The sequence below is a fragment of the Harpegnathos saltator genome, unplaced genomic scaffold (assembly GCF_003227715.2).
Source record: "Harpegnathos saltator strain DR-91 unplaced genomic scaffold, Hsal_v8.6 scaffold33, whole genome shotgun sequence".
NCBI lineage: Eukaryota > Metazoa > Arthropoda > Insecta > Hymenoptera > Formicidae > Harpegnathos > Harpegnathos saltator.
In genome coordinates, this window is record NW_020230128.1 from 1,184,787 (window position 1) to 1,198,653 (window position 13,867).

At 39.6% G+C, this 13,867-nt stretch overlaps 1 protein-coding gene across 8 annotated transcripts; it reads right to left on the reverse strand.

Moving 5' to 3' along the window:
• Positions 1–3,348: 3,348 nt before the first annotated feature.
• BtbVII (BTB-protein-VII) lies at positions 3,349–13,852 on the reverse strand. 8 transcript variants are annotated; one of them, XM_011143192.3, is made up of 7 exons: positions 13,658–13,852; positions 11,797–12,144; positions 11,354–11,707; positions 11,117–11,246; positions 4,624–5,201; positions 4,084–4,373; positions 3,349–3,994 (listed from the first exon to the last, which is right to left on the reverse strand). In XM_011143192.3, the coding sequence occupies exons 1-6, from the start codon at positions 13,838–13,840 to the stop codon at positions 4,107–4,109; spliced, it is 1,860 nt and encodes a 619-aa protein (XP_011141494.2). In that variant the 5' UTR covers positions 13,841–13,852; the 3' UTR covers positions 3,349–3,994; positions 4,084–4,106. The 8 variants fall into 8 exon arrangements, with proteins under 8 accessions (XP_011141494.2, XP_019697543.1, XP_011141493.2 ...); XM_019841984.2 differs by adding an exon at positions 12,862–13,031 and having other exon boundaries at positions 3,349–4,373; positions 13,658–13,778; XM_011143191.3 differs by having other exon boundaries at positions 3,349–4,373.
• Between the last annotated feature and the right edge of the window lie 15 nt (positions 13,853–13,867).

Here is a 13,867-nt window from a genome sequence, read left to right on the forward strand (position 1 = left end):
CTTTGGAGAATACGTCCGTCATTCCTATCTCCTGTCAGAGTATCTCTGATGAAGATTTCTGATAAAATTATCAAGATGATAACCGGTAAAAAAATACAAGTAAAAATATAAAATGCAAGTATAAAAATATAAGATACGAATAAACGATATAAAAGGATGTAGACGAAAAGGAAAACGCATTTCGTCTCGTCGGTGAAAAAAAAACAAACGGGGCCTCCGAATTGCGAAAAGCGTATCCGGTCGCGCGCGAGCGACGACGTGATGTCCGCGCTGAGAGTTTGGCGCGGATCGCATCCGCTTAATGCCCGTTCGCCCTTAACGAGATCGACCACCCACGGGTGGTCGCACGAGGCCAACCGAGCCCAACCAAGCCGAGCGTCCGTCCGTATCGGGGGTTGCTGGCGATTAATCCGGAGCGCTCCGTGACTTTTCGTTTCTCCTCGTGGCGCGGAGCAGACGAGGGGTCCAGCTGTCGACGGGGCACCGGCTGCGCGTACAATATCGCCCGTGGCTTTTGGGGATCCAAGATGACGACTCCTCTCTTCCGTCGCGCGTTATACCGCGCGAGGGGTTACTACCACGCTACGACGACGACGACGACGACGACGACGACGACGACGACGACGACGACGACGACGACGACGACGACGTCGACGGTGGCAGCGGCGGCCGTGGCGTCAGCTTGCGTGCAGAAGAAACGGCTGACCCCATATTCGCGGACGCTTGCGTTGTGCCACGACGACGACGACGAGGGCGAGCGGTCGGAGAAAAAGTCGGCCTTCGCGCGGATTTATTGCGAATGAAGATTCGCTCGGATGGGGGGAGAAAACTCGCCTCCGGGGGCGCCTCCTTGTGTGGCAATGACGTTCTCCGTTATCCTCGTCATCGAGCTATCCGTGATCTATCGCGTTGACCTCTTGAAACGCTCTTGAAGGGCTGATATTTTGGATACATAACGAATGACAAATATGCTTGTTTGAGTTTTGTTCCCAAGATGAAATAGCTTCTTTTTTGTGACTCGTATAAGACAAAGAGAATTTTTGAAACTGGAAAGATGTATTCATTCACCGTTCGTTGTACGAGAGGTAAGAATGTATTCCGAGGATTTTTATGTTCAAATGAAAATCATTCTCAGTCAAGTCATTTTCAGTGAATGCAAGGACGAGAAGAGGACAACCTTCCGTCATGGACGAAAAAGGGAGTTGAGGATCGATCGGTGTGTGATCTTATATTATTTTATTTTTAACTTATGAATCTCAGGCTAGATTTTACATAAAATATGATTAATCGATACAACGCTTGCGTATAGTACATCTGTAATGCCGAGAAAAATATATTGCACGTACTTCTTCTTTTTCTTCCTTCTTTTTTTTGTTCTTTTTTCTTCTACATTTTTAACACTTTACATATATAAAGTGCGCGAACGTGTTCGGTGCCGTTCGCGAGGAAATGTCAAGGGGGTAAAACGCAGGTCGCGACCAGGGCGGGAGGAGGAGAGTTCTCGCCTGGCGACATATCGTGATTTATCGAAATCAGGCCGGAAAGAATGCCGGCCTGATCCGGATATCGGTTCCTACGATTCGCCGAAGAGGAGAAAAGTCTCCTCGGTCACCTTCGTCGTCGTTCCACGTCGTTCCACGTCGTTCACGATGTGTCTCGACTTGACTCGACGTGACTGGTCAAGCGACCACATAAATGCACATGAGACACACTAAAAAATAAAATAGCCGTCGAGAAGTCTCAATAAAGACTTGTCCGAAGACAAGCGATGTGAATTTCAAAGAGTGATCATCGAGCGAATCAGTAAACAAAAATTTACAGCAGTAGTACAGTACTACTACAATAGTAATACGGTACTACTACAATAGTGCAGTACAAACCAAGGACTTTGTGAAAATTCTGCGACGCTCTCGTTGAAAGATTTAAGCTCGATTAAATGTCAATTCAAGCAAGAGAAATATTCGAAAACTAGACGTTTTTTCTTTTAATTAAAAGTTGCAAACTGCTGCGAGAAGGCGGAGAAATGCGTCGAATTAAAAGAAAAAAGCTCGAGGCGATCGGACGAATGTCGTATTCGTAAAAATACGCACAGCATTATCAAGTCTCTCCTCTCTTCAACATATTTTTTTTCATTTTCTTTCACTCGTCAAGCTTGTCAAGGAATATATTTGAAGTAGAGGAACAACGCATACACGCCGCAGCGAGTCTTTTGCTTGTACTTTATTCTTTTTCTTTCATGCCGAAATTCTCTTATTAAGATAAGAGGAAGAAAGAGGAAAAGTGATAAGGGAAAAGGGGTTGATAAAAAGAAAGAGGGAATGTCCCACGTTCGATTGATCGCAATGCGAACAGCGACAAATTTACGTGGACGCATTAACGGCGGGGAGCGCCGTTACAGGTGGCAATAGGGAGAGCCGTGAATGGTAGGAAGTGATTTATAAGGGTAACACCGAATTCGATCGTTGCACGTGCGCGGGCTCTCGTTTCGCCGGCCACCGCGCCCACTCCTTCTCTTTTTTTTTCCTATTTTTTTCGGGTGCAATTGCGTTTCGCGATTCATGGCCTCCAAAATTAGTGTTTGCGATGTCGCCACCGAGAAAAATTATTATCTCAATGCTTTCGTATACGAGAGAGAAAGAAAGAAAGAAAGAAAGAACGAGAGGGAGAGTGGGGATGGGACAGACACAGTATGGAAGGGTTCCATCGAGATTATGCGGACATAATGTGATCGAGACGAAAGATGGGAGAAAAACAATTCCGGAAATATTGAATACGTTAAATCGCGCGATAACGCGCGCACAGCTGCGCAATTTCTACGGTAAAGTGATTGGAGTTTCAGAAAATTACGTATTAATTGCGCGAATTCACCTGAATGAGAGAGATACATTCGAAAATGACTTCGTATTTTCGTGCGGCGAAGACTTAATTTGACACCGACATTGATCGCGACGAAAATATAACAGAAATATACTGATATGAGAATAAAGAGCCTTTCGAAAATAATGTTTATAAAGAATCACTGTATGACGATAATCTAAACGTTTTTCTTTCTTTTTCAAAGGAATGAGTTTTGTCTTACGTTTGTTCTCGATGCTTTTGTCATGAATTTTATAAAATCAGATAACATATCGAAATCTCACTAATCTCCTAATGTCTATTGACATTATTTTCCTATATAATTTCACGAAAAAGTTTAAGAAGCTAACAAAATATATAATTAAAAAAAAAACAAAATATCAAAATATTTATAAGTGACGACATCACTGAAAAATTTCCTACCAAGTGGTAGAAAAATCCAATGCTTTCAACAATTATAAATATCGATGTTATAAAAAAGATCTTAGAAAAGTAAATTATAAATTAATAATAATTACAGATAGCGTTTTATTCTTAAATACTTCATACAAGCTACACTGTGTGCTACGTTAAATTATTTATCTTTACTTGAATAATCGTTAATTGCTCGTTACGTCAGATACCATCAAATAATTATTTCAGTGACGTCGTCGACACTAAAATCTTTCAATGACGGTAAAATAACGGAAATACGCGTCAGAGAGTGAGTCGCATATGATGCAAAGCAAAACGCCAATACGCGTATGACGCAGAACACCGCGCGACTATATATTACTCGTATTTACCTTTCATCGTTTTATTCCCGGTGATTCAACTCCTTCCTCGAACGCGTCTTCCTCGAACTATCCCGAAGAAGGAATCGCGTCACATTGTCGTCTGCTCGCAATGCGACCACGAATAATTTCATCCGCTCCAACAACGACGCGTTGCATCGCGGTATACGCGTGTATATTACGAAAATATACGAAAACATCATGAGAGAGGTCCCTTTGTGTTGATACAAATTCGATGACTCACATCAATCATGGTACGAGAGAGACAGAGAGAAGTGAACATCGCGTGTACATAAACACACATACACCGGATGATCGGCTTGGTTGGTCCGCGTCATCGTCACCGCGCGACAGTCCTCGGACACCTAAAGCGCGTGCTAACATGTAATCGTCCGAATAACAATCATCTATAAAAACAAAGTATGCAGGTAAGGGAGGAGGAGGTAATACGTACGTGATACGTAATAAATAAGGAAATTAGACGGAGCTGGTTTTCGGTAAGGGCTTCAGTTTGGAAATCAGGTCACGTTGTTGCTCGTGATATTCTTGAAAGCACGGCACGATGCATAGATTGATTTGACATTCGGGACAATGATACTTGGTCTTCCTGCGGAGTATTCTGCCGTGGGCGTCTATTGTGTTCCAGCAATGATTGCAGCCCAAGGCGGGTCCCTCGCGCAACACCGGACAGTGACCTAAGCGTTGGTCACCGGTGCTCTCACGTGGCTCTCTGCTGCTGCTGGTCTACGAAAACGGGAGAAATCACGTTAAATTCACTATTACACTAATACACACACAAGCTTAGGCGAAAAATTCTTTTTCGTCTTTCATTCGTTATTTTTATATTCGATACAACAAAATCTTTATCGAACTAGGTGTTGAAAATTGAAGATTGTAACTTGATCAAATGAGACAAAAGAGCGTTAAGATTGAAATCGGTCGATTCGTCAAATCCCAATTGTTGATTCACATTCAGACACAGATCAATTTTTACCTGAGGTGACGATGAGCTTCGCCGCAACTCTGTCGTCTTGACCCTCAATCCTCCGCCACTACCTCCCGCGGATGTGCCGCTGCCACCTGGCTCGGAAACGGGAGTAGTTGGTGCGTCTTCGCATCCCTCTTCCTCTGTTTTGACGATGGGTGCCGGCTCGACCACTATCGAGGGGCTCGTGGTCCTGCCGGGGAACTCTGGATTCGAGTGCTGTCGGTGTATCCAGTAATTTCCGGATGTGCTCTGGTGTTGACTAGTGAGCAATGGATGCGAGTGCTGTTTCGTCAAGTAGGATGGCTGAGGCACCGTTAACAAATTCGTCGACGTCGATACTGTCAACAGGTTCTGATTGACCAGCATGGTGTGCGGCGGCGGTGATATACGCGACTCCTCCCAGTTCCTCGAGGTCTGAGGAAGATTCAAGGTCGGCGTAGCCACGTGAACCGAGGACGAGACGATGTGCGGCGAGCCCGTCGTCGTCTCGCTATCTGGCGACAGATGACTCGGCTCTTTCTTTACCCGTGGCTGTCGCATTAATAGTCGTGCCCTCTTCACCGGCGTCTGCTTGCAATGAAGAGCTATAATAATAGATTGACTTTAGATAGGAGTGCGTCGGAGTCGGATCGCTGTAGTGTTGCATATATATTGCAAATCATCTGCAAATATATGAAATATTAATCTTCATATCGCATAACAGATTGATGTTTTATATATTGAGTGATTACGACTTGGATATACAGTGTTAGCGATCTCGCGTTTCGAAAATAGTTGTTACATTAATGAGGGTCATTAAGCGAAGCAGATCGACGATCGTATCGATTAGTGGACGATTACAGACAAATTATTTATAATAAGAACAATCAATGCTCATATAATTGCTTCTTTCTTCATGAAATAAATAATTATATTCGCCGGCTAACACACAGAATCAATTTCATAACTCTGGATAAAGTCGACCATTCGTTTCACAGAGGAGAGATCAATGAGGGAAATCGGCGAAACAGGACTCCCATTCTGTTGCAAACTGTTAGAATAATTTTTATTCCTTCAGAATTACTTCTTAATCGTTTATATAAGGGGTATAAATGCTTCTTAACAGTGCAATTAACGACTATTTTATTGTTAAAGACTAATCTCTAATTTTAAACCATTCAAATATATATATATATATATATATATATATATATAATATATATATATATAATATATATATATATATATATATATAAATATATATATATGTGTATATATATATACTTCTGTTTTCGATCTTCGTAAGAAGCTAATTCATCTTCATTCTATAACCTATAACGGAAGGTTCCTCAATGTACACAGAAATGAATGAAGATGAAAAGTACAATCAAAATATTTCTTTAGGGATTCTCGCGCATGTTCGAGTCTCTTGCGTGTTCAATACATGCATTACGTTAGTGTTCGGGACGACTCGTCGAATATATGCAATAAACTGTACAACAAATAAAATATTATAACTGTAAATGTAAAATTAAAAACTTTTCAGCTATACATCATAAAACTTGTATTCCACTTTGATAATCGCAAAAACAATTATCCTTTCTTTCCGTTATACACGATAAAATCGGATTAGTTAATCACCTCTTTCATTGCGATTAAACGTAACAGAAGCGCAAATATTACACGATAAAAATATAATATTCGTACATACATATATAATTATATTCGTATACTTAAAACGCGCTATCTAAAGCTTTCTGACCATATTTTACGTTGAATCCGTAATTTACTTCGACAGCGACGGAACTACTCAGTCGACAAAGTTCGGATTAATTTTGGAAAATTTGAGTTACATCGAGTATAATTGTGTGCGTCCATTAGTATCATTATTTCGCGTACGTTATTCGTACGTATTACGTTGATGTAATTTTCCGGATTATTAACAGAAACGGACGGGAGGTAAACGGAATTTGCGGATACTTGAAAAGAAGCGACGATGAAATAATACTACTATAATGTACATAACAGACATATCTTAATTTCCCATGTGTATACATATATATAACGTAATAAAAAGCGAAAAAAGTCAAATAAACTCCCGTGCATAGAGGAAAACATATTCTAGAAAAAAAAAAGTCTATGACGGTTCTCATATATTTATCAACAAAGCAACAATTAATTCTTGTAATACATGTATTGTTGGATTATTCCATGTGTATGTGTGTATATGTGTGGACGTATGTGTGTGCATATTATTAGTCTCGTAGAATGTATCGACGCGGGTGCAAATACAAGACGACGCAGATATCTAGCTAATTTTGCGCCCTCATTATCTATTATGTACAAAAGTTATTACGAATTACACGATAGGCTACAATCAGTGCAACAGTATAGTATCACTATTATCAGTGCTGTACCCCCGACGTTCTAGTTTTCATCGTTGGGGAGCACTGCAATTGCACCAATTCTAGATTATACTGAAATCTTCGCTAACAAGATAGCTGCGACAATATATAACAAAAAAAAAATAATAATAAAGAAAGGACTAAACACAACTATCAATATTTTTACGAATATCTCGAAAGTTTCTGACAAGCAGAAATGAGCGAATGTTTAGCATGTCAGTACCATCATCGTTATGCATGTATGTAATCTTTGATCACCAAATATAAGTTCGCTTATTTATCACATTGTAAACATCATTTAGTTCAAGTCACTCAATTGCGAGTAGAAAAGAAAATGCGAGGACGAAAATATTTGATTAAGGAACACGTATAAAAAAGAAAAAAAGAAATAAAATTTAGTTTAGATAAAATAACATGTGACGTACAGGCTGTATCAAAGGTCGCGCAATTTTTTCTATATTACAAATATGATACTTTATATATATTCTCTCGGATAAACATTTTCCCGTTTACTTAACATAATAATAATAAATAAATAAATACTTGAAGAGTTTGCAACTAATTCTTTCCGAAGAGAAATTTGGTCCAGTGTTCTAGTCACTAAATTGTTTCAAAAAATTTGAAAGCTTGTCGTCAAATCGATTTATAATATTACACGTTAAAACGATGGCGAGACTAGTTATAATCTTTGACAAGATTTCGCGATGAGAAACAAGATTGAACTTACGCACGCACGTACACGCACACACACATACATACAAAATCGTAAAATCTTTCATAGTCGGGGAAAAAAGTGCGGGACGTCCGATAGATCCTGTACAATATACATACAAAACATACATCAACTTTATCATCGAGATCGAAACATACCGGGTCTACGAGTGTAGCCGAACACAAGAAGAATGTTCCAAGAACATAATCCGACATTTTGCAATCTCGACAACGACATCGTAACATTCGCCTGCGATTCTTCATTACTAAATAATCCTTCGCACCATAGAGAGGATAGTAGAAGGGCAGGAAGTTGAAGAGAGGAAGAAGGGAAGTAATACTTTTCAAGCTCGTCTATACAAGTGACTTTCCGGGTAGGATTCAGTTCACATAGCGTTATAATTAACGCCGTGCAGATTGATCGGCATCGTGGTGCTCGGTAAAGCATAGTCCGTGTGTCTACTATCGATGTAGCCGCTCAGCATCGTATGGGGACTGTGACTGGTCAGCATAGTGTGCGTGCTGTGTGTGTTGTGTGTGCTGTGCGGGGTCGTGGGTGGACCCATGGGCGTCGGGCTCTGCGAGTTTATGGGTTGCGCCGGAGGCGCCGGCGGTGGCGAGGAGTTAACCTCCTGCTTAACGCGGGACTTGAGACTTGGTCGATTGTTCGGGTAGCCGCGCTTTTTGTACTCGAGCCAGAGTGTCCGATTGTTTACGCCGTACATCCGTGCGGCCTTACAAAAGCCTATGCCGCCATAACGCACGGCATCGAGAGCACGTATAAAGTTCTCGTCCGCTTGTGGATTAGTCGAGCGTTTCCTCTTAATTGCAGTCTGCGGGCTGGCGCAAGGGCTCTGGCAGTTGCTCGGGCACTGCGTCGATGGCGAAGGCCCGCCCGATGACGTATGCTGCAACGTCCCGTGGGTGGAGGAGTTCGAATAGTTCGTCAAGGCGCAACTGGAACCAGTCGTGCTGGTACCAGAGTACTGTTCGCTGATGGTCGATGATGCCGTTATTTCGGGCGTCGTAAACGCCGATGACGCTTGGATCGACAGATTCGTTTGACACGAGGACAGAGCGAAACGTGGATATGTGTGCTCCATTATAGTCCATTGTAATCCTGTAGAACAGACCGATTGATCGTTGGTCAGAGCACAGGAATTATCAACCCGCTGGTAGTATATTTTGCGTTCACGGCAAAGATAAGTGTGATTAGATGAGAGAGAGAGAGAGAGAGAGAGAGAGAGAGAGAGAGAGATAGAGAGAGAGAGAGAGAGATAGATAGAGATAGATAGATAGATAGAGAGAGAGAGAGAGAGAGAGAGAGAGAGAGAGAGAGAGAGAGAAAGAGAGAGAGAGAGAGAGAGAGAGAGAGAGAGAGAGAGAGAGAGAGAGAGAGAGAGAGAGAGAGAGAGAGAGACTAACATCGGGCGTAATGTCGTCAAAGTACTATGAAATGAATGATGAGAAAGAGAAAATATGATGGCATTCGCGTTTCTGATCTCTATGCTTTTATTTGTATCGACATAAGACTATGCGATCGCGGAACTTCCATGCAAAATATCATTGATATATTCCTGTGATAAATATATATCATCCATCTATGTGACACATTGCGATTTCAACTTCAATCAGAAATACAATTTTCATACTATTATATTATGGCCAACGATAACCGGCTTATGAATAATAACGAACGATATTGGTATATCTATTCAATATAAAACAAAGCGAGATATATAAGTATATATATATATATATATGATTGTAGTCTAATATAAAAAACAAAATATAGTTTATTCTATAATATATAGAGGAAACAATACTAAGCTAAGTAAGCAAAAGAAAATTGTAAATATCGAAAAATAAAATTTGTGGAGAAACGATAATGAATCTATTAAATATGGAGTTGCGGCATGGCACAGATACATTTTTAAGCACATCATTATTTGGAATATTTAAATATGTGTACGGTTTGATTGTAATTTATTGGACAGAGTATAAGAGGTACACATACACACTTCGTTAATGTAAAAAATCCGATATGCTGTCCTTTCGGCAGCATCATACATTGTGTGCTATGTATCTGTGTACCATGGTGATCTTTCATGAGTGAAATAATCTCTTTTTTCTCTTGCACATTCGCATTATTGAAATATCAATTCCTGAAATTTCGCTCTATTTTCATGTCAAACGTCTGTTGATTCTTCTTGTGCAATACATTTAAACGCATCTGTGCCAGCATTTAATGTGTGTAAATATCGCTTGTCGACATGCAGTATAAATACCCACCACAATCAATATGCATAATTTATAATAACAATTATCAGAGATATTTGCTTAAAGGGAAGGTATCATGCAATTCCGAAGTTACAGAATCATTCTGCGCGCGTTTTTCTTTTGACAATGTATAAATACTTCACTAAGAAATTATATTAAAAATATAGCTAATGACTATCATAATTCTTTTATTTTTTAATCCTACTGCCGTTCGCACGGAACATATCTGATCAAATTAAAAATTATGTCTTCGAACTCTCTTCATACCTCTCGTAACGCGAGTATAATCTTCCAGATCACTAACACTGTATCTATTAATCTATTGTATAATCAGAAAAGAAATATAATTCGATTTATATCTCGTCAAAATAGAGAAATTCCTGCTATACAATGTATGTATCCTATTTTGGTGTATCTTTTGTTATTTTTAATCTGAATTTTGCAAAAACAAAAATTTAAACACCATACATTTTAATGAAGTATATGAGTACAGTGCAAAATCCTTCTCTTCCGATTTCAGTATATATACGATATGAAGTGATATCATTTTTGCATATATATACACTAAATTGTTTTATGTATGATTGCTTGTACTAACTCTTTATATTCTTATATCTTTGATATAAATTAATATCATTACAATTTATATGTTTATTTTATATATATAATTAAATTTGTTTTTTTCAAATCTTTAATATCAATTTGAAACACGTATCAACGATAAGCAACATGTTACAAATAGGCAAATTATAATCTTATACAAAAACGAAAAATGGAAAAAACATATAGTATTTAAAGAAAAAAACATATTTAAATATTTGCATCTAGATTTTAGAATTAGGAACTTTTAAATCATAACCATGTATGTAATTATGAGACATGCAATGTAAAAAAAAAAAAATAGAAATATTTGCGTTACTAGTATGTATGTACACATTATCTATTTTATATATTTACCTATTTTTTATATTATTATCTATTTTATATATTTTATTTAAGTGTACGCATGTCAAATATATATTTTAAATCATTATAATAAATAATGCTAACCAAATAACTAAATGTATTCATGAAGATACCTACTTGTGTGTTTATAAAATAGTGTAAATTATAAAATATCTTACCTTGGTGAACGGGTGGTTGTGAAGAAACAGGACTTTGTCCGATATTTCCTCCCGACTGTTGACTCACATCTTGAATAGAACCATCACTTTGGGCTGGTGTATTGGTGGAACTGTTTTCCATATTACTCATCTAAAATGTGTATACATGAGTTAAAATATCATTTACAATCGTAATATCGTTACAATATTGAGATACATCTAAAACATTATAAAATATTGCACACAAAATCTACTTACAATTGATATTTGATCTTCATCAATACTGCCTTGAGATTCTGTACTAGTGTTCACTGGTCGCCTTAGATTTTCTCCACTTTCTTGCGATACAATTAAAGGTTCGGGTTTGACGATATTAGTGGCCACTAATGTTATTTCATTAATGTCTTCAGGCTTATCACCAGAACCAGATGTTGAACCAGTAGAAGACTTTCTTAACCTTTTTCTACGGAATGAAGGAGATAACGGAGATGGGCTAGGTGAACAAGATTCACCACGATCTCCACCACCTGTTTCACTGCTACCACTTGGCCATTTTGTTAATGACGCTGTATGCATTTCTGCGAGTCCTTTTATCTTTAAGCTTTCTGCCGTCTATCAAACAAAGTATTATGCATAAAAATCTATATAATGCAATATAACTAGATTATTTAATCACTGGTAATCAGACAAGTATTCCTTACTTTTATAATAGATGGCAATTGATCTTGAGATATGTTTACTTCTCCATAATACATGAAGTCTACCATAATTTTGAGGTCCGAAAACTTGATATCCTTAAGTATAACAATAGGATGTTGACAAGGATTTACTGTAAACAGTGACTGAAAATATGTGCTGCATGCTGATAGCACAACTTTATGGGCCTGAAGGTGCCTGCCCTCAGCAGCAAGAGTAACATCCACCAGAGTCTCATTATTCAGCAAATTAGAGAAAACTGAGATAAAATTTGGTTGATGATTGTTCCACCGCAAACAGAACTGTTGCATAGACATTGTGACAAGCCGGACAACTTCTCTTGTAAACTTCAACTGCAATATAAAGTACAAATAAAGTTAATAGATGTTATATAAATCATAGTAAAAAAGAAATATAAATATCAGATGTAAATAGCATAATGATGAAACAATACTTAAACTGTTAAAAATGGATTATAAGGATAAGTATTTCTGGCCAAGTAACAATTTCTTGCTTTGGGCAATAAATGAAAGCGCATTGGGAAAGAAAATTGTACGAGGAAAAAAATTCTTATCCAAAAATAACTAATGCTAGTGAATGTTAAACGTTGTAAATAACGCGTAGACTTTCTCGACAAATATAACAAAATCACGATGACACAAGTGCGAAGTATCGACGGAAGATGATACATCGTTGTACCGTCGAGGAGCACAAACTTCAACGACGCTAACGATGTTTGGCGTGTATAAGATGCACGACGTAACAACAAACAACGCACACGACAGTGTTGGTCCAGAAAAACTTTCCCGTGATTTCGCGTGAGTCCAATTTTCGGACGTAGAATGACGATGATAACGATGACGAAGACGATGCTGATAATGACGATGACGACGATGATGATGCTAGTGAGGACATATGTGTGTGTGTGTGTGTGTGTGTGTGTGTGTGTGTGTGTGAGAGAGAGAGAGAGACAGAGAGAGAGAGAGAGAGAGAGAGAGAGAGAGAGAGAGAGAGAGAGAGAGAGAGAGGAAGAGAGAAAGACAAGAGAGAAGAATCGGTGGAGCGCTCACTTTGCAAAGCGATTCGTGTCGCGCGATTCCGTGTCGCAGGATCAGCGCGATGCAAACAACAAAGAGGCTGCCGGTGTTGTTCAAAAGGCAACACACCTCGTCACCGTGGTCGTAGTCGTCGTCGTCGTCGCGGCTACCACCATGGATCCCACGAAATTTTCCACAACAGACTGAGCGATGACGCTTGTGTAATTCGCGAGTGACGTCATGGGCGAGGGAGGATTTATACGTGATGCCGCTGTAGTAACGCCGGGGCACCACACGCGCGGTCGCGGATTTTGTCGCGCGTGTACAAGCACTCGCAACAATTGTCACACGTAGTGCGAGAGTATTGCGTGCGATCGAAAAATATACGCGAGATCTTATCAATGTGCGTCCTCACAAAATCTAACGTGATCAATATAGCGGCCGAGCGGCGTCGCCATCTGCCGAGCGATCCGCGCATACGCGAGCACGTACGATATTTCGAAATCGAGAAGCCGACGCGGACGGCTTTCCCGCTCTTAGAGCCGTATTCCGAGCGCGTAGCGAACGCCAAATATATCTGTTCGATACTTCGACCGAAACAACATTATACGACATCCGTACGAGAGAAGTGAAACTCAAAATAAAATGGCTGGGTTTAACCCCAAACGTGCGCGTGTCCAGAATAAAACCTTTTATCGGACGCATCGTACGTATCTTTCGATATACTTCAATATTTATCAGGTACGCGAACAAGTTACCACGAAAATTATACTAGAATTATTCAGAAACATGGCATTGTTCAAGCGTATGCATAATCTAAACGAATTACCTTCATTTCATCGATACTGAGCGTTCCGCCATTCGCGTGGGAAAGAGGAACGGTAACGTCGATTCGCGAGCGCGTCGATAAATCTCGAGAGCCGCACCAGCGATATACCGACTCTCGATATTCCCCGGCGATATCGAGACGCGCTAACTTCTCAGCGTCAGAGGTGCTACCGCAAGCGGACATCGCGCGAATCACGATCACGACGCCCTA

Coding starts and splice junctions, on each gene's coding strand:
- BtbVII (XM_011143192.3), bottom strand. CDS start 13,840: ATGTCCGCTTGCGGTAGCACCTCTGACGCTGAGAAGTTAGCGCGTCTC. Junction 12,145..13,657: donor TCAGTATCGATGAAATGAAG/GTAATTCGTTTA, acceptor TTTATATTGCAG/TTGAAGTTTACAAGAGAAGT. Junction 11,708..11,796: donor AATTGCCATCTATTATAAAA/GTAAGGAATACT, acceptor TTTGTTTGATAG/ACGGCAGAAAGCTTAAAGAT.